General features: G+C 39.7%; 1 protein-coding gene across 18 annotated transcripts in view; it reads right to left on the bottom strand.

The window, feature by feature from the left end:
- Positions 1-21,927, bottom strand: part of PBRM1 (polybromo 1) — a 57,066-nt gene that overhangs the window by 25,750 nt on the left and 9,389 nt on the right. For 13 of the 18 annotated variants that reach the window (XM_058032325.1, XM_058032333.1, XM_058032323.1 and 10 more), the window contains 11 exons: positions 21,719-21,817; positions 21,219-21,304; positions 18,603-18,701; positions 16,983-17,074; positions 13,453-13,669; positions 7,854-7,995; positions 7,289-7,386; positions 4,343-4,619; positions 3,427-3,532; positions 1,641-2,283; positions 558-769 (listed from right to left, as the gene is read on the bottom strand). In XM_058032325.1, coding sequence (XP_057888308.1) covers positions 558-769; positions 1,641-2,283; positions 3,427-3,532; positions 4,343-4,619; positions 7,289-7,386; positions 7,854-7,995; positions 13,453-13,669; positions 16,983-17,074; positions 18,603-18,701; positions 21,219-21,304; positions 21,719-21,817 — 2,071 coding nt within the window. The remainder of the gene's footprint in view (positions 1-557; positions 770-1,640; positions 2,284-3,426; positions 3,533-4,342; positions 4,620-7,288; positions 7,387-7,853; positions 7,996-13,452; positions 13,670-16,982; positions 17,075-18,602; positions 18,702-21,218; positions 21,305-21,718; positions 21,818-21,927) is intronic. The other 5 variants (XM_058032337.1, XM_058032329.1, XM_058032334.1 and 2 more) reach the window with 1 other exon arrangement.

Below are 21,927 nucleotides of genomic sequence, written 5' to 3' on the forward strand. Positions count from 1 at the left end.
ATTCCTTTAAACATGGTGCACAATGGAGCACAGACAAACAACCAGGAACTGTGAAATAAAGGACCTTCAGGGTATGCTTCATGCCCTACAAAATAGTGCTTAGCCCACTCCTCTGCACATCCACAGTAGCCAAAGCACAAAAGGTTTATCAAACCTCAGTTCTTCAGCAGTGTTAAAACCATGATCATAGACAACACCATCAGTACTTGTCAAAAAGAAAATGACTAAAAGGTCAATGGGAATATTCATTGTTAAGTTTATTATCAGCAGAAAGCTGAAGTAAAAAACTACTGTTTTCTTTTATAATACATGTGAAATAATACTGGTACCCCAATGTATTCTGATTAAGGAGTTCACATAGGGATAATATCTACCTACATCTCTTTCTTAAAAGCTCTCTGGCCTATGAATAAATCACTCATAACTTGAAAATAAAAGACTGGGGGACCAGCTGACTATTGAGGTCCTTTCAGCAGGCAAAGCTGCAGCAACACATTATATGTGTGGGTACATTTTTGATTTGGTACATTCAAAATATATGAAACAAAAGTAGTTACCTCTCTTCTCCTCCTCCCTTTTGAGCTTATCCTCCTCTATTTCTTTGGGCAGCTTTTCCTTCTTTTCCTTTTCTACATCATTGTGAAGATGCTTGGTGGTGTAGCTGAGAGCAGGTGACAGCAGAATCTCTCCATTTTTACACAGCTCATCTCGAATTTTAATGAAGAACTGCTGAAGTTCCACTGCATCCTCATAGATCTCTGAATCAGTCCTGTACAAAAACATGAGCAACAGAGTAAAACTACAGTTTGTGCAGGGTCAAACAGGAGCCTAAACACACCCATCAGTCACCACTCTGTGATCAACTGAAAGTTTCACTCTGCCAATGGATTTCTCTGCTTACTCATAAGCAGCAGCAGAGACTGGCTTGAAGCCATGAAGCATTAAGTGATGGTTCACCTGTTAGTCCACTGTCAATTTACATTACAGTTCACCCATAACAGTATTTTGGTATACACCAGTGCTGAAATGCCAGGAAAACCAAAGGTAACTAGTTGTGACCAAGGCTAGAAGTCCTTGTCACTAGACCTCTACAATCTGTTAACTTCTGAAAACTCGAGTAATAACAGTACTATTTACAAAACTGACTTATTTTAACTATCCATACTCCTCTCAGTAGATGTTTTAAGATCATTTTTTACCTCCTCTCTTCACAGTCAATCTCTCACCTGCACATTCCCAAAAAGGCTACTGAATTCAAGCAAAACACTAAAAGAAGTTGCAAGTGCTCATAGTTTTCACACCATAACTCAACCAAGTGTGACTGCTCCAAAAGAGTAATTCACTACTTGAGCAGTTAGAGAACAGCTCTCTTTTTCAATTTCAAAGTTAGTAGGAATCTTTTTGTCATGAGGTGCTCCTTTGGAAGATTATTGTCAAAACGATCTCTTAGCAGAAAACTAACTTCTTCCTGTTTTCAAATCAAAGCAAATGTTCCACTGAAGATCTGATAGAGCTTTAGAAATTTAGTTTTACAAACACCCATATCAAGGAAAGCAAACACCTTAAAAAACTTCAGCCTTTGTCTAACATTAAATGCAAGCCTTGTGATAAAGATACCTGAAAAATAAGGGTTTGCTCACCTGTTCATTCTCCGGGCCCTCTCCAGCACCTCAAACATGTTCTCCTGGAACAAGTCCAATCTTCTATAGCGATTATTTTCAACATTTTTTCGGATAATATCAAAAGTCAGAGGAGGTTTATTTGGGAAGTTGGGATCAACAGCAGGAATCTCAGCTAAGGAGTCGCTGTAGCATCTGCCCTCATCATCCTGGTGGCTCATAACAGATACAAAGAGGTTATGGATAAGTTCCTGAATCAGCAAAGTGACATTGGGCACATGAGAATCCTCATCTCCTTCTATTTCTCTCCGAGTTTCAAGCAGAACCTTGTGGAGCACCAGGGCATCTTTATAAATCAAGGACTCGGGCTCATTGTACGTGCAAGCATTATTGAACATCATGACAAAGTCCTCCACCATGGAGTCGATGTCCTGGTATTTATTTGCCATCATGTGGCTCCTGATCTTCTCCATGTCCACGGGCTTCTTGATGGTGACGTAGTAGTCGGGCAGCTCGGCGCGCGAGGGCAGCCGCAGGAAGATGGCGCTCAGCCGCCGCCCGCGCTTGTCCGTGTAGTTCTTCACCGCCTCGTACACCTCGTTCAGCTTCTGCTGCATCGGAGTCATGTACTTGGACTTCTTGGGAGAAATGCCACTTTTCCTACCTAACACCACAAAAACAACAAAGGAGTTATAAAATGGCAAAGCTGAGAACTTGCAAGTTTCTTCGTCCAGAGGATTGCTCATGGGAGAAGCACTCCATGGTGTGAGGAGAAGCCTCACAACACAGAGCCTGTTCCAGGCTGCAGCTTTGTTTTTCATAACTCTATGAATTTTTTTCTTAATATTCTTTTTGGCAAACACAGAATATGTTGCTCCATGCTCCACCTGGCAAAGGCCTCCTCAGGCTTCAGCATGGAAAACATCTTTTCCTACCTAACATCATTAACAAACTCCTCTAAACTCATTTTGGTCTTCCAATTCTCCGTGAATTTATCTCTGCAGCTGCTAAAAATCCTGTCATCACAGAGTTTGGCTATCACTAAAATTAAGTATTCAAAATATGATCAGATTCCTTTTTGACATGTTTATGCCAAATCAGAAAGGATTATTATAAGTAATATGCAAACTAAGGCCTCCCATGGGATTATCAGGTTGGCTTTTTGACTAATTCAGGATCTTGTTACCGCACTGCACCTGTACTCTACACCTGTGCTTTACCCAGGAGCTGCACATTTAATTTGCAAGAGGACTGTGTGCAGTTATTTTCTTTAAGGTTTTTGTGCAATTTTAGCCACCTCAATTTGCTCAGCTCTGAACACATATAAAGAGAACATAAGATTTGAGTAGTAGCAAGGCTGTAAGGGCAACAGCTCTAGGAACTTCACTTCCATGCACTTCATGGCTTTCAACAATCTGCCAAACAGGGTTCGCTTTTTTTTAATAATTCTGTGGAAATCCCAGACATTCAACCAGTGAAATGAAGAGACTTGCCCCTTACTTGACTGAGCACATAATGCACCATCTAACATTTCGATAACACTGTATGACTAAATCCTTCCACCCCTTTTCGAGTCTTTTTTCTTCACTCTAAGTTATTTTTCTTAGAAAACACTACATGCAAAAACTTAATTATATTGTAAAATACAGACATGCCATTGCTATCAAGATTTTGAAAATACAATTCTACTTTCCTTGTCAGCGTTAACAACTGTGCAGAACACATCTATGTGTAAAAGAAAGATCTGTTCACCTGTATTTGTTGTAAGTATTGAAATGAGACAAGGCAAAGCACAAGGTTGTCTTACTTAGCTTTAGTTTAGGGGATGCAACATCATCATCTTCAGCCAAGGGTCCCAGCTCTTTCCTTTTTTCCTTAAGGATCTTTTCCAGCATATGGGCATCATTGTACACCTATTAAACAGTAAAGTAATCAAAATCCAACCAAAATAAGGTTTACTGTATTTACTAGTTAAGAACTAGCTCCTAAGAAACACTTCAATGTTAGTTTGGAAAAGCAGAAAGCAAAATGGAGTATTTTATATAAATAAATAAATACATAAACAAACAAACAAACAAACAAACAAGCCTTTCTTTTTACTGACACAGGTAAGCAGAACTGATGCCATGCTCTAAATCAGGGAGCTACAAATGTTGAAAAAATTATTCAATTAAGATGCATTTCTATTCCAGACTACAAAATGGCAAGGGGCAGCTGAGTTATCCTCATCAAATCCTTCTGCTGAGCAATGAAAGATCCCTGGAACCACTGAGATTCCATCAAGGTACAAAGGACTAGAACAGTCCTGGGTCTTCAAACCCAATCCTGGTGATGAAGTGCAGTAGCTGACCAAGTTCCTCATTAGAAACAGCTGGAGGTTTCTTACCACCTCCCTGTTTCACATCATTCCTGCTGCCTGAGGAACATCACAATATAGACACACCCAACAATATACTTTAAATGAAAACCATATCCCTTTCAGACTCATTTTGCTAAGCTAAACAAGTCATGTCTTCTAGTCTGATCTCCTACACTCTCCACTTCCATGAAAACAAAGCTGTTTTCCTTCTAAGACACCCCTTCTCAGAAGTTCTGAGAATTTCTACTTTAGTTCAATAACCAATTACAATAATTAATATGTGTAATAATTGCAGTGAAGCCATCCTAAGAGCAGTTGATGCCTGCAAAGCAGCAGAGAGTGTGGCTGCTGAGCCCAGCAGTACCTGGGAGCCCTCCTCGTTGTAGTGCCTGGCGTTGCGGAACATGAGCTTCATGTCCTCGATCATGGCCTCCTCCGCCGCGTACTTGTCATTGCGGATGTTGTGCTCTATCATCTTCAGGTCCATTGGCTCCAGGATGATTTTGTAGTAGTCGGGATAGTCCTTTTTGGATGGTTTAACCATGAACAGATCACAGAGCCTCCTGCCTGTGCCAGGCTCTCGAGCTTCCAGAACCGCGTTGTACAAGATCTTCATGCGCTGCTTCCGGATGTTCTTTTTACTGTCGAGTTAAGAAGAACACAAAGAAAAGAATAAATGTCAGACGTTCCTATCCCCACTTCCAACACCAATATCAAAATGATATTATCTTCTACCATGAAGAGACAACCAGAACCACTTAAACACAGACAAGAAGTTCAACATTAAGACCAGAATTTGCAATTGACAACAGCATCACAATCAGGAGCCTGACACAGAAACAGGAAATTACTCTTCCAGATGATTGTTCTCTCATTGACCCTGAGTTCAAGTGTACTACAAAATAAATCAACTAACTCATTTCTCAAAGTGCAAAGGCCAAAAGGAGCTCTGAGCACTTTCCAGATGCAGAGAAAACAGACCAGTCAGGATCAGGCATCTGAATCCAAGAGCTCAAGATCCAGAGTGAACAGGGTAAAACCCACCAGTCAGTACCTTCATGATTACTTCTGGTGAACACAGAATATCAAAGACATGAGCTATTTATCTCAGAGTAATTTTGTGCATTCTTCAGTACCAAGTAAGGATATCAAGGATGCAGTAGAAAGAATTGCTTAAATATCTGTCAATCCAAATGAAGTCAATAAAGCTCCCCAAGACTGCAAGCCCACAATGGTACATGCTATCCCCACAAATGTTACAGTCATCCTGTGTGTAGCTGTTATGGTTGTCTCAAGAAATTTGACAGCACAGCCAAGACACAGCTTATCATAAAAAAAGTACATGGCTCCCTGTACACATAGTACATGGCCTATAAGTAAATTAAATGAGGGAGAAGAAAATTTATGTCAATAATGCATAGTCTCAGCTCAGATACTGTGGCACTGAGCAATACACTCAGTACAAAGCACTTGTAAACAGGCTTCCAATCTGCAATCTCCTCAAGACTTATTCAGGTAGTTATAACTTTGACTATTACATTATCTGCAAAGACAACAACCACCATAAAAAATTACCCTCAATTGCAGAATGTGCAAAATATCCCAGTACAATTTATTAGAAACCAAACTGCAACACAGATTTCCCATGACGTTCATCCTTTCATTATACATTTAAAACATAACTTATTCATGCCTCAGATATCTCTTACTCCTTGGTGAGATCAGCAAAATAACTAAAGAAAACTAACAATATATGTTCTATATGCTAAACATTACCACTGTTGGCAAATGTTGGTTAGTTGTTCCCACTAGCAGCTGAGCAATGCCAGAACACAGACATGCTGCCAAATCCCCCATTTTAATGTGTTTCCAGGTTTTTCTCACTCATTTCAACAGTTATAGGCAAAGCAAAACCAAAGCAGAAACAGCAATAAAAAGGCCTGCCAATACTCAAGATTCATGTCATGCATCTGATACATAAAAGGGGACATTCAAACAACTTTCTTCTGGGTAACTGTTATTTTCCCAACAGGATGAATTTTGCATGGGTTATTGGTTTCCTTTTCCAGCAACATTTTGGAATTCCTCTCATTGCTTAACTTCTGTGATCATCAGCATTTATGATCTTTTCCTTGCTATCATTCAGCAAGTGAATGGATAACAAGCATCAAACTGACAACATCAAAAGCATTTTCAGGTGCTCTTCAGGCATTATTCTGATCTCCCTTGCCTACCAACATGGGAAATCCCTTGTTCCCTTTCCTCTTTTATTGTTCTTAGATGACAGAGCCTGACAGAATTTTTCCTTTTAAGCATTTCAGTAGTGTCTGGCACAAGGTGATCAAAAGCAACATGAGGTTAAAAGGACTCTGATGACAATTTGACTTGCTTGATTAGGTTAGTACTTCTTTTTGAATCTGAAGATCACAAATCTAACAATTTTTGCAATTTGTTCCTTCTTGATTACTTGGTTCTGTGGTCTGCCTTTCCTTTCCATTAAATTTCTTCTTCTCAGCATCCCTACACTGCACCCCCCCTAAACCCATATTCATATTTTCCCTCTGAAGCTTTTTGATGAATGTACATTTCTGCACTTATTTGATTGTTCTTCAGTGACTCTCGACTGATGCTCTACTCCATTCCCTTCCTCCCCTCACAACTGCTGTTCCTTTGACAAAACAAGAAATAAATACCCAGGAAGCCAATGCTCATAAGCAACACCAAAGAAAGATGCTGAAATGCAATTTTACACAGTCTGTTGCTACCACTGCAATTTTATCTGAGCTGGACTTTACTTCAAATGACACCGTAAGGCAGACTAGAGAAACTCCTTCTTGCTGGAGTGAAATGTATCACTAACATTAATTAAAAACCAGCTATCACCATAAAGAATACCTTCCAAAAGGCATCATTATGCTCAATAGAAAAGTCTATTGCAAATCACTGGAAATTTGGTTTATGTTATAAGATCCTAAATCATCAACCTCTTATAATCAGTTTATCTATTTGTCAGGCTAAAATAAAACAACTCTCCCCAAAAAATCCTGAAATCTGCTGAGAAAATCACTGAGTTCAGTGCAATTACAGTGCCCATTTTATTTATTGAACTGATGTTGACAACTGCCAACTAATAGACCAAAATTGGGAATTAATAGTCAGCAAATAGTTTTGAATTAATTAGAATCAACACTTAATGATGTTTCAGAATTACAAATCCTTACACAAATGCTAAAAACCATGGTTTAATACTCTCTGTAACAAAAAGAGATGCAGCAATGTTATGTCCTGCAGGAACTACAGAAGCAGATACCTTTTCCTTTTTGAGCTTCCAGTATCAGATGTAGCAGAAGAAATCATGCTGTCCCCATCCTCAATGTCATCTCTCCTAGCAAGCTCCTTTTTCTTTGCCTGAAAAAAGAACAAAGACCTGAAGCCAAACTCATTGCTGGACACTTAGAGAACAGAATTAAAGAGCAGTATAGTTCTTTCTGACAGAACAATTTTTGAGGAACCAACTTGAAAACAATGCCATTTCAGACTACAGCAATTAGCTGGAACACTTAATGAAATCTGACAGGTTTTAGCCTTATTCAATTAAAGGGAAACTCAAAAGCCCTACATCATCAATTTTCTCACAATTTAATTAGGTTAGGAGTCACAGTAAGGAATAAAGTGGCTGCAAGAAATCACAGAAGGCAGCAGGTGTGCTGAGGAAAAAATCACTTAATGATGCTCTCCCTTCCCATACTTCCCTCTAAGCAAGAAAATACTTCTGCAAACACAGGTCTAGTTAAAAATTATTCTGGAAAAATATCCTTTAGGGAAATAAATTTACATGTGAAGTTCTATCCTTTTGCTTGTTTTCCTCCACATACCTGCATAACCTGCTGCATTTTCAGCACCCTTTTATAGATGGCAGAATTGGGGACATTGTAGCGCTTGGCATTTTCAAACATCAAATTCAGATCAGCCTCCAACTGATCTAAAGTTTCATACTCATGGTTCTTCAGCTTGGTTCTGCAAAAGAGAAATATTAGTCAGTTAATTTCACTAGCTACACAGTGCAAAGCTGTCCTTTAATATCCCCATTTTGTCATTTTTTGTCATTTTCATGACAAAGCAATAGTGAAAGAGCTCTAACTACAGAAATGGGATTTACTTTTTGATTCTCTAGTAACATTTTCCACTTGTAACTAGATTAGGGAAATGCATCTCCTCAAAGAATGGCTTCAGTAATTTTGGAAGCTGTGGAGCCTGAAGTTCTGTTTTCATACTGGGGTGAGATGTTACAGGTGAGGCAGCAGCACAGGCTGCAGTGCCCCTGAGCCCTGACCTCAGCCAGGCCAGCTCTGCACAGCCCCAAACGCTGCCTTCCCTCCATCAATTCCACTCATCTTCAGTGAGAGCCAAAAGCACCCAGCACCTCTCACGTTAAACCCTCCAATCTGTGAATTTCTTTAAAAAAACACCTGGTTGTGGACTGGTGATACAGCAAAGTGCACTTCACCTGACAACAGTTACAAGAGGAGTAACAACAACAACAAAGTCATTTTTCACATGCTAAACACATGAATCAACATGAGTTAATGCTCAACTTGATGTGTTTTCTTACACAATGCTGGAAGTTCTAGCCACCTTTTTTAAAACCTTCCAATACTTCATGACACACAGCAGAAAATACTAATCTGCAGCAACACAATCCCAAAAGCTGTCAAGCTGCAACAGAACTTCCTCCTCCTCCTGGCTGCACATCCAGCAGTCACACATCACCTTTGCACCCAGCCTGGCTTCTGCACCACCTGGCTGAATGTGTCCCTGCCTGATGAAGCATCATCACTAACATGAAATAAATTTAATATAAAACCTTTCAGCCCCAAGCTTGCTCCTGTTTATCCACTACCCAACAACCAAGGTGCAGCCATCTGATTTTAAGCAAACCATTTACGTTCACAGCTGTGCTCATCAAAGGTCTGAAGCAAAAGTAAAAACCCCACTTAGACTGAATGGTTTGGAAAGTGATAACTTCCAACCAGGGACATAAGAAATGAAAAATGTACAGGCACAGAAGTGATCCTGTTCTAGCCTACAAAGAAATTCCTCTCCCACCATTCTCTGTATTGCTGTTAGCAAACAATAGGATGATTAATTAGGTAGGTTATTACATAAGTATTTCAAACAGATTTAATTACACTCAAACTCAGCAGAACTCAAGCATCATGACTTCTCTGGATTTAGAGGATGAAATGCAGCTTTTCACAATAAATTTTTAACAAGCCATCTCACCAATCTTGGGCAGATAGGATTTTATAAACATCAGTTTATTTCACAAAGTGAGGCTGAAACTAACCAAACTCATGGCTCTACAGAAAGCCACTGCCAACATAACACAAATCATATACTAGAAACTAAGAGAAATTTCTGTGAAAATTATTGACAGGGATATAACAGTACCTGAAGGCAGAGTAAAACGAGAAAGAATTTCCTTTTATACAAAATGACTTTTGCGAAATGAAGAAAAAAAGTTTAAAAGTAAGGCTACAGTTTCATAAGACCACTAAGCCCAAAACAACACTGACATGACATTTAATTTGGTTGAAATCAGAATATTAATTAAAAGAATACTGTAAGTTGGCACTCAACTCCCTAAAATGTCTACTGCAAACTCATCAGTCCGTCCAGGTGGAATATCTGCAAGGAGTGAAGGTGAGACATACTCTTTCCATATAACCAAAAGATCTATTTATTAGACAAACACTTAGCTTAAAACTTCCCTACTGAAAAATATTCAAACACCAGGATAAGATCAGTTATGCAACTTATTTTCTTTTATTCAGAAATTGTGAAGTGCTAGTCCTGCCTCTTGAGGGAAAAACAACCCACTAACAAAGAATGAGGGGGATCAAGAGATGCATTTAACAAATGTCCTAGTGAAAATGACAGTCTTCTTCTAAAATATATTGGGAAACTTCTTTACTAGAACCTGTGATTTTATAAACATACAACATGCACTGAAAGTACTTCCTAAGGCAGGAAAACTGGTTACACAAAGAGAAGATTTCAAAAATATACAATATTCACCAAATAATAAGTTATATTAAGTGACAAAAGGAATGAAAGAACTCCTAAATCTCAGATAAAGTGAAAATTTACAGTGTATTCAAAATATTAGAGGCATCATTTTCTCTTCACAATTGACTCATTTATGAATCAAGCAAACAAAAACACAGTTCTCCATAAACCCTTCAAACTGTAGCCCAGGCACCAGTCTCTAATACTTCAAAATTAGTTCCACTTTTTGATTTGCCACATTGCTAAAACTGCTTAAGTTATATGGCAAAATATCCTTGACCAGGTGATGACATTTACTATAAGCTCCACTCAAACCATTTATAACTAATCCAAAACCACCACAAAATTCAAGAGAACCCCAACACATCACATAAATGCAAACATTTAAATTGTTGTGTCACAGAGCATTGTCCAAAAAGGATCACACTGATTAAAAAGAATTGATTTGAATTCCCCAAAAAGTAGCTATCACACAAACCCAAGTGTGTTAGACACCTGATCCTCTCACATTTTTAAACCTCAGCTGCAGCCCCAGGAGCACAAGACACCAGGGTGTGCTGTGAAGGTACCAATTTCAGTGCCTGTACTCCCACATGTGTTTCAGAGAGAGCTGCTGCCAGGGCATTCCCTGGCACACCTTCCTCCTCTGGGATAAAAAACCTGACCCACTTGCCTAGGGGATGATACTTCCCAACACTGTAAAATTTAATAAGGAACAGTGTTCTTGTAAGCCTGCCAGGATCCAGCACTTGTGCACTTGGGAACTGAACTCATTCTCCTGCATCATCCCCTGACTGCTCCTGTGGTTATTTGTAATTAACAGAATGATTCTTCCCCAGCAATGTCAACTTTGCATTAGGCACTTTCACCACGTGTCAAAGCCACAGCCTTGGAAGCATCATGCCTTTCTTTTTAAATAGGATTTTCTTGTTCTTCAGCTCTGAGCTTTGCTCTCTTTGAGGCAGGGAATTCTCATCAATGTGCTCAACATCTGCTGGGAGGGATGAAGGGACAGCCAGGGTCACCTCAGCTGTGTCACTGACTGGCCAGAGGTGAGTGGAACAAAGGGAAACACAGGAAATTTCAGCTGAACACAAATGGTTTTCACTGGGAGGGTGCTCAAACACTGGCACTGGCTGCCCTGGCAGGATGTGGAGTCTCCATGTGTGGAGACCTTCAAAACCTGACTGGACACAGTCTGGACACGAGGCTCTGGGTGACCCTGCCACAGGGCTTGGGCAGGATGGTTTCCCCTCCAACTCAGCTGTTCTGTGATCTGGGAGCAGCAAGGCAGGGGGAAATCAGGAGACAACTAAAAGCCATCAGCATGATTACCTCCCACAGGCAGGAACAGCTCAGGATCAGCACTCAGCTCAAATGACTGAGCTTTAGAGCACTCAAAGTGACTGAGAGGCTGGGATAGGTAACATCTCATTAAACCAGAACACACACACTCCCTCGGGAAATCATGAATTATTTTAAAGACTTCCTGCTTTTAGCACACACAAACCCTCTGAAATACATGACAAGCTGTAAAATTTCAACAGCCACACATTTCACAGCTCACTCTGGCAGGACAGCTGAGGCAGCCAGATGCCAGAGCCCAACAGACATGAAACAGGAATGGCAGGCTTCACTCCATCTCCTTCAGCCTCTCACTGGGACACTGAACTTTTCTATTCCCATCTGGGAACAGAGGACATGCTCTATTTATGTACATCTCAAAAAAAATATCCCCAAACCACCACCACAAGAAAAGAATGGAAAAAATCCCACAGAAAACCAAACACCCAAAACCCCATAAACAATCTCCACTCCTAATGAGTGGCAGTTCTGAATACTAAAGACATATTAGCACTATCAGCAAAGCCATGAGGCTTCAGTTTTCCCTAAAGCCCATCAATTAAGAGCACATATGCACGACTTAAAGGCTTTTGAGGTATAGTAAAAGTGAAGATTACAAGGTAATTTAAAAGACAGCTGAATTTCTGAATGTGCAGGAAATTAGATTCTACAAACACTGTACTTTAATTTGTGAGCCTCAAACACTATTTCTAAAAAGCCTAGCTGTTCCCTTTTTTATTTTCTAAGTCCCCAGACAGTAAGTCAAGTTACTTTTTTCTACAGTTCAGCACACACTGGTATGGAATTTCTGTGCTGCTCACACAGCCAGATGCAACCTGCCTACACTGTAAGGAAAGCAGAAATGCAGCTGCCTCTCTATAGCAAGTTATTTGTTCTATAACTGATATCAAGGGTATTTTTAATGGAAAATCTCTCCCAAACAAATCTGTTTATATATAACTTGAGCCAGTACTTTTAGGTAGATTCACGCAAACAATGTCAATGATTCTTCTTAATTTCACTGTTTGGTTTTTTTTTCATGAAGTACATTTTATGCTTTGTTCAAGGCAAGACACTTTCTTTACCACTATTACAGCTGTACTAAGACATAAGAAAAAATGTTTTAAAGCCACTGATGGGAGAGATAACCAGTGTGGCAGCTTTTATCCCCCAGCACATGCAAAACATCCCCTGACAAGATAAAAAACCAAAAATCAGCTTTGTCAACTTCTGATTTAACAAAGACCCTGCTCATTCAACAATTCCATCAAAGTCTGACAGATTGCATTATGGTGTAGCTAAAATGTACAGACCTGTGCATCAGAGTGGATTACAGAGGGATGAGCAGTGGGAGGGTGCAGGGCTCCCTCACTGGGGCTGAAGGACTGCAGGGACCCCCAGGGTGTGGCTGGGGCAGGGCCTGGAGCCCCAGTGCCACTGGGCAGCACCATTAAAGCCTTTTAATGCTCCCAGGACCTGCTCACACCCATCACACTGGCTTATCTTGAGCCACCAAAGAAAGACACAGCTCACTTCACTCAGGTCTTTAATCTGACAACTGCACTCTGGCAGCTCACAGACCTTCCATGGCTCACACATTTATAAATGCTGGCTTCAGTCCAGACCAACCACAGCACCATGAATATAATTATTCTCCACAGTTACACAGTGACCCAGACAAGAGGATTGTAATTGCAACCATCTTCCTACAATTCACACTGAAGACTTTTAACTTAGAGAACATGGCAGTAAGAGGTAATCAAGCCATCAGGTCAGGGAAAAAGAAAAATGGAGTTCTGCAAAAGCTTTCATCTCTGCTGCACACCTAGCCTTCAGAATTATTCATATGGCAATTTTTAGGCACATTACAAATGAAATTCAATGAAAAATAAACCAAACAGCAGCCATGTACCACAGATGATCTAAAGACTGAGCTGAAACAAGCAGCAATGAGATGTAGAGGACAGGTACCACCAATTTGACCATAAGAGAAGATTCTGAGAAAAAAAGAAACACTTGAATAGTTTCACACCAGATGTAGTTTGCATTCTGTTCTCTTACCTGATCTGCTGCAATGAAATGGGTGTTTTAATCTGCTGATAATAATCAGGATACTTCTTCTTGGAGGGCAAGTGGAAAAAGGGTTCAGAGATGAGCTGGCCCTGGTTATTACGGCAGCTTCTCACTGTGTCATAGAGCTGGTACAGGGGATTGGAGGTGTCCATGAAGGAGGTGATGCTCTCAGCCTCAGACTCTCCCTCTTCATAACGAGCAGCAGCTGCACAGAGAGAGAAGAAAACCAGGAAACTCAGCAGAACAACTCAGAGTGGGTGTTTTGGTGGACAAAGGTGTAAAGCAGAAGGAAAGGAAAGCCCTCTCTGGCAGTCAGATTCACGCCTCAGAAAATGATACAACACACATCTAATGAGCCTCAAGCTGACAAAAAAAAAACCTTTATTGCAATCCTTTAGATAATATTAATCACAGCTCAATAAAAATTGTGAAGCTTAACAGAAAAAATTGATACTAAAACCTGATGATGCTCCTCTAACATATACAGCAAATGAAGAAGAAATAAATGTTTTACAGTGATTATCTAATAGGCCTACAAAATTCATAGTAAATATTTAAAAACTTCATGGCAAACTTTTTTGGTTATCTTGTTTCAGGATTAGGATGAATGAAAGAAAACCTATGAAGAGCTAACACTTACTGCAGATAAAATTAGGAGAAACATTACATGAATAACAGAAACACAACAGGAGAGAGAAAACACTGGTACTGGAAACAGGATGGGAAGCAATAAATGGCCAATCCTTCTACACTTCTAAGTCACATGAACACTTTGTGCACTTTGTACCTTGCAGACAGACATAACATAAAATCTACAAGGCTTTGCACATGCCAGAGTCAAATTATTCACCCCTTTTCCCCTCTGAGTCTGGTAGATGACACACTGAGTCACTCAGCTACACAGCTCTCCAACACCAGGTTTCCAGCTGGCATTTCCATTACTGCTCAGAGGAGGCTGCCACAGCTTCAAGCTCTCTATCCACCTTCAGTGAAGTCACACAGAAATGGTGACAAAGCCAGGGCACACTCAGACTGTAACAACACAGCGCTGTCATTGCTGCTCTGCAGCCTGACACCACATCTACATCAGTGTGTGAGACCTGCCAGGGTCAGAGGCAAAGCTAAAACACACCCAGGCATCAGCAGATGTGCAAACATGCACTCAGGATGTGCATTACTGATTTGGGGAGACACCCAAAATTATCCTAATGATGCCAATCATCATCACTTAATGGCCCAGCACCTACTACACCACAGCCAGCAAAGCAGGAGCTGGACACAGTAACTCAGGTAGAAACAAATCACTGGAGCTACCACTGAAATCAGGTGAAGTTTCAAAAATAGATTATGGTTTAGTTTACTCAAACAGTCTGGTCTGTTTACTCAAATTGCTCAGTTCTGAGCACTCTACCAAAAGTAAGAAACAAACTGAAAAAGCAGAATAACTTGTTTCTATGAAAGAGAAAACACAAAGGGACCAGTCAAGTATTTGCTGTTCTCTGCTGTGTGTGAGCAGCAACAAAACAGTTCAATACCCTAAACAAGAAATGTACTTTCACTGTGTTGAAAGGAGGCATTCCCTAAAAAGAAATCTAAGTAAATTAGATATTAATTAGTTATTTCAAAATATACTAAAATAAAGCATTTATGTATTATAGTTTGATTGTATTATATTTACATAATATACAGGTATGAGTAAATATATACACATTATGGTCGTAGATATAACTATATTTACATAATATACAGCTGTAAATAAATATAAATAAATATACAGCTACATTTTCATTATAATGTGCATGTTCTTTAAAAGTGATGTGTAAACATCATATATTCTTACCTATCTAGAAAAATTGTTCTGATCTCCTAATATGAAACCTGCTCTATTAAGAGCCAAAGAAGAATGTATTACTCAGGCCAGAAGACAGAAAAATTATTATTTTTGCCATAATAATATTTTTGCTCTTATAGAGCAAACAATCTGATGCAAGACTGTACTTTCTTTAATGTGCAGAGCACCAGGTCCCATGTCCCCAGCAAGCACTGGCAGAGGAGAGGGACAGGCAGTCCTTTTGTGCTGTTACCACAACTACAGTTTGCAGATACCACAAAAACCCCACTGTCCTCTGTGGTCCCAGACCACCCCAACAACAATGAAAGCTCCATGTCCAACTGAAGATGGTTGCCAGTAAAACCAAAAGCAGCATCCAGTCTTAAACCTTCTCTAAATGAGACAGTAAAAACAAAACAGCCTTGTTTACAAAATTAAATACATGCAAGTAATACATAATGACCACCTATGCCTGCCTCTGTGGACTGATAATGAGGAGCAAGGGAGCTGCTGAAGCTGCTCACAACTTTTACACTGGGGCTGGAAATGTTCTACAAGCTCTACCACACCAACACCATCTGCAGCTGTCAGGATAAACTCTGTTGGAAACTGATACTGTTCATTGCTTAGGCAACAGCTACAACCAAAGAAGCTCATAAAGATTCAGCTCTGTTTCAAGGAGAGAGTTCTATTAATGTTCAGTCATGCAGCCTTGTTCTCATTTATTTTAACAAGCATTAGAGGAATGAAATGAGACAGCAGAGCAATTAATAAAAATATCACTTGGTTTAACGAAAAGCCCTTGTCACCCAGAAACTGGCAGCACAGGGCTGTCCAAGTAGTACACTGGAAGCACAGAAAATCCTAGGGGGGGACAGGTCTGCTAAAAAAAATAACATTGCCTCTTAGGTGAATGCAATAAAGATAGAAGAGCTTCAACAGCAGCAAGGCAAAAGCCTTGCACACAGAGAGAGGTCTTACAAAAAATGACAATAATGTCCATAGCAAAGGTGGCACCAGAAAGTGGTTTAATCAGTGCAAGAATTAAATCACTAAAACATAAAAAGCTACATGTTTTTATAGCACTGCAACTTGAAAAAATAACAGTTAACAAAAAAGCAAAACCCAGCTAATAAATATTCCCCACACCTCCCAGAAAACAGCTGCTCTGAAGCAGTAACTGAACTCTGAGCTAACCAGGAATCAAAATGCTTTTGCTTACAGCAAGAGCTGAAATTCAAAAAATTCTACATACCCATCCAATAGAAAACTGTGTGGAGTACAGCTCAATTACCAGGTAAGAAATAAATGCCCCAATAATACATATTGAACAGATGCATCTTTCAACATCATTGAAGAAATAATGTAAACAAAAAATTAAACAAAGAAGCAATTCCAGCACCACCAATCTCTTTTGCTGCATGGAGCACCCAGTTTTAGAAGGAATAAAAACAGGCAACAGCTCCCTAAAGCTTGGGAAAGAACACTTGGAAACATACAGAAAACTCAAAGTATGCCAGCAAGTTTGGCCTACCCTATTTCACTAGCTGTAAGAGTCAAAGGAATCACACACTAAGTACAAAACATTTTTGAAATAAATGTCACTGAGTTTATCAAGAGCTCTACAGATTTGATCATGTGAACATTTTAATGAAAGGAATTAGAGAAACTGCATTTCAGCTCCTACCAGCCAAAGCTGCATCCTCATCGCTCTCTGATCCATATTGCAGTGCCATGGTTATTGCTGATAAACGATCCCCTTGGGCTGATCTTTTGTTGCTATGAAAGAGAAAAAGTAAAGGAATTTTTAAAATGAAAAATAAAAAAAAAAGAGAAAATTATAATGAAAAAAAAAGAAAGGGTTATCACATTAACTATTAGCAGTCACCCAGAGTGTGTGAGCAAACAAGTCATGACTCCATAAGCAGGAACACAGCTTATGACAGTGACCAAAGAAAGCCAGAGCCTTTAACAGGAGAAATTCTTACCAAGCCATGAGTCTGCCTCTATTATATGAGCTGGTCCATCCAACACAGTCAGAAAACTGAGCTTCAGCCTACCACCTTCTGTCCTGTTTTGTATACTTGAGTATTTGATTGATTGCAAGAGTAGGGGAATGATAAGAAGTCTCTCCCAATTAACAACTTTAGGTTTTGATCCTATTTTACTGGGATTTATCTACAGGAAAGAATTCCACACACTGTATATTCTATTTCCTCTCATTCCCTTATCCTCACTTTTGGCACTTTCAGCACACACAGTGCCTGCACATGAAGCAGCCTCCTATGCTTAGGTGGAGTAACCTGGCATCCACACTGGCTACAGTCTCATCTGGGCTTCTTCAGCATCCCTCTCTTTTGTCCCAAACCTGGGGCACAGCATTTCATACCCCACTACATTAGCTATGCCTGACATTCTCTGCCTTTTTACAAGATCAGCTCTTTAGGCTACTCCAGAAATGGGCTCAGCCTTGTCCTGCAGGGGCCAAGTGAAGACTGGGTAAAAGCAGATGAGCTGAGGGCATGCCTGGGCCCTGCACTCTCCCACACATCCTTTTCTGCCTTTTTGATACAAACACACAGGTATCATTTCCTCAGTGTGTGGGCCATCCCTCTAAAACATCCACTGAGCTCCTTTAGTCCCTGACTCTGGGTTCCATCTGTCCCTGCAGTCCTGCAGGGCAGCAGTGCTGGTGCTGGGCTGCTGTGTGATGAAGCCACTTCTGCTTCTGTCCTTGCTGTGCTTTGCCTCTTTTCACCAAAAAAGCTTCATTCACCTGGGTCATTTATACTGCAGTACAATGATATGGTGTGCAATCCTCACCTGGATCATGAGCACATCCACTTGTAGCCCCTCTTCCCAAAGGCCCCTGGAGCTGTAATTCACCTTCCCACTGCCAGTGGAGATCCACAAGGGCCACTCCAGCCTCAGCACCCTGAGCCAGCCCTGGCTGCTGTGCTGCTGTTCAGTGGCCCAGGCCCTGGGGCCATGAGCATGAGGCACTTTCACAAAGAGGTTCTAAGCCTGAGCAGCAGATCCAGGCCCAGCTGAGCAGCCCAGGTGGTTTTATCCCTTTATCCCTGTGCTGCAGTGTCAGCTGCTGTAGCCACCCCAGGGAGCACTGCCAGCATGGACTGCACACACTCCCCAGTCAGCAATAACTACACTATCAGTGTCTTATCAGCATTCATCTCATCCTAATCCAAAGCCCAGCAGCACGGCAGGTATGAGGAAGAAAATCAAACAAAATTCAGCATTTCCATAGGATGAGGACCCAGCTTTTCCTCCAAGGGCACAATTTACTTACCGATAATATTTGTTAGAAGAATTTCTCTCATCCCCAACACTGCCTTTACCCTGTGAGGAAGGACCTGTCAGCTTGGAAGCAGCCAAATTTGATGCAGTCCTTAAGGCAGGAGAGGCAAGCCAAGGAAAGGGGGGAGGAAAAAAAACAGGCCCACCTTAAACCCATGAAAAGATGCAGCAAGAAAAAAAAGCTTTTTACAGAATCACTTTGATAGATCAGCCAAAAAGTTCAGAGACAGATGTTTGGAAGCTAAAAGATAAGTGAGATCCTTTCAGTGCTCCAGCATTTATGTGGATGTTGTTTATAAAGTCAGAGGAAAGTAACGTTCAGCTCAAGCATTGATAGCTATACACACAGCTCAGCCTAAACAGCAGTGAAAGCAGCCAACAAAATGTTCCTTAGCATCCAGATAAAGCCAATCATACAGGTCCAGTCATGTTTATCAACATTAAAGCCACTGTCAGATTGGCTGACAGTGCATATTATCAAACAATTCAATTTTGTCACTTTAAGGGAGGACAGTTAAATGCACCCACAAAGAGCAGTTTAGGATGGCAAAGGAGACAATGAGCTCTGCAATAAAAACCATGATTTTTGACACAGGGGCAACATATAAAGCTTAGGTTAGTAGCATTATGATGATTTGAGTTTGAGCCATCAATGACAAAGAACAACAGATGCAAATTCAGAAGAAAAATATAGAAAATGTACAAAAGTAAACTTATGAGGGAGTTTTACCCAAATCAGCAATAGGTAAAGAACTCCCCTTTAACACAATTCAACACTTAGGAATTTAAATAAGAATAATGATTCTGTGAAGCAGATTCTTGAGAAAGAAAGAAACAAACAAAAAAAGAATGGTTCAACAGAAAAAGCAACCAGTGAAATACAATAGCAGGTGAAAGGTTTGGTTTTCATGACACTTTTCTTATCCACATTTTTTCTGCATCCAGCCCAGTATTGTTGTAGTCTGCTTCATGCATTATTTTTTCCCCCCAAGTCAGAGAAACAAAGAAGGGAGCTGTCAATGATTCTGATAGATTACTTCAGGATTTGAAGTTCTGTTGAGAACACAATGCACAAGAGGAACATCTAGAATAAGGCAGCTGAGAAGTGGAAATGGTTGGCAGTGCAAGAGAGGAATTCAGCTAACAAATATCAGTGTGATTTATCTGTCATCCCTTCTTACGCAATCAGATTTTAAAGAAAAACCATTGAGCCTCAGAAAAAAATATGACACACACCCTGACATGCTGAGCTTCATCAATGGCCAACACAGTGACAAAAATGAAATACAATCACAATTTAAACAGAAAACCTCTATGCTTCTGTGTAGTTCTAGTCACTGCAAAGCAAACACATATGGATGTTCAGTGTCTGTAGAATCCAAATCTTCTGCCACTACACATACTTTTATAAAGGAAAATTATTCACCTATGTGTCAGGAATTGCTCCTTAAAGAGTATTTCTGCTTTTTATTTTATATGCTCCAGCAATGATTCACCCAACCATGGGAAGGATGCTGATGCTGAACAAACCAACCCAAAAAAAACCACTTCTCAAAAGACCAAGCAGTAAAAATCAACCAGGCAACTTCCACTTCTTTCACACAATAATCCTAGCAACACTTATAAAACTGACACCATATACACAGAAAAAATGAAACTATCTTTCAGTTAAGTAAGGCAGTGACAGTGTTTCCAGCTGTACCATACACACCTTGGCAGGAAATGCCAACAGTGGTTTCCCAGCCCCAAATACCAGTAAACAGCTCAAACAGATAAAGAGATTCCACCTTGAAAGTTTTCAAACTCCTTGAATGGCTTGCAGGACGTTGCTTAATTCTTTTGGGATAAATGACACAGCTCACATTGACAAATAATATCTAAACCTACTCTTGAGTGTTACTTATAAGTAAAATGTTTATATCAGAAGAAATTTAATTGCATTTCAGTCAAGAAACATTTATAATGACTGCATCACTTCTCTGTACACTATGGATTTTCACAGGAAGAAAATGCTGTTTCCTAAGTAAAATCACCCCATGAAACAAATAGAGCTATCAACTCTGATCAAGTGTTTTATACCTGCATATTCAGGGCCAAATCTCTGCTTCACTGATTAATAAATCTGGATCTTCAGGTTCCTGTGCCTCTCTTCACAGCTAAAATTGCTTTTCAAACAAGAATGTATTTCCCTCTAAGTATCTTTTGCCCAAGGTTCTGTTCCTATGTTTTTGCCCCTAACTGTGAGCTCTTTGGTTTCAGTTCCTAACAAGGTTCAAGAATACCCAGCACTTTTCAATAAAAGAAAGCATCTTGTTCCTCACTATTCATTTTCTGTTATTAACTTATAAACATGTGGTGGAAATTTGCCATAACTTATTAAACATCCACTGACAGTATTTTTCATAATCAAGTACATCACAAAAATATTTCACTGTAGAAGTATTTCAAAGAAAAAAGCTTTCTTTCAAAAACTATTTTAACCAATGTACAACTAATAAAACAACACTAATGTAAGTTTTCAAGCCATTATTTCCCACTATACTCTCCACAGCACAATTAAAGGAATGTCAATAGAGGTTTTCATATGAGATTATAGAATTTTCAGTACCTCATTCGGAGACTTGACTTGGCCAACTCACTGTGCTCAATCTCAGCCTTTTTCATATTAAATATCTTTTTAATTGCATTTGCATCCTGTCAATGAAAAGAGTTTTTTTTGTTTAATGTTGAAAGTGAATAATATTGTAATCAGATATATCCAGCTATCTAAAACAAAAATTAAGGTGTTTTTACATTTAGATATAAAACAATTTTGCATGAGAAATGAAGCATGGAACAAAGTGTGCCTGAAATACTCCCACACAGTATTTTTACAGTGGCCTGAAAAAACTGAATAGAAGACCTGAGCAGCTTCAGGCTAGGCTCATTTTTTTGTCACGGTTGCACAATTCTACAAAAAGCAATGGAAAAAAGAAAAACCCACTAAAAGCTATTAAAAAAAATAAAATCAGGGTCTTGAGAGCTCAAGACTTATTTAAAGATCAACCAGCATAGAAAGTAGTCAAGAAAATCTGAACTCAAATCACACTATGAACAACTGAAACTAACCTTGAATACTTGGGATCCAGGCTCATTGTAGGTTTTGGCATTCTTTGCCAGAAGATCTATGTCCTTGGCCATGGCATGAATGCTTTTATAAGTTCCATTCTATACAACAAGAAGCAGAACTGGTTAAAGTGGCAACTTTCAGACAGCATGAGAACTAAGCCAATAGTGAAAAGCAAAGGAATTCATATTCAGTAAAAGGAATGTTCATA

Source organism: Melospiza georgiana, chromosome 11, assembly GCF_028018845.1.
Source record: "Melospiza georgiana isolate bMelGeo1 chromosome 11, bMelGeo1.pri, whole genome shotgun sequence".
Classification (NCBI taxonomy): Eukaryota; Metazoa; Chordata; class Aves; order Passeriformes; family Passerellidae; genus Melospiza; species Melospiza georgiana.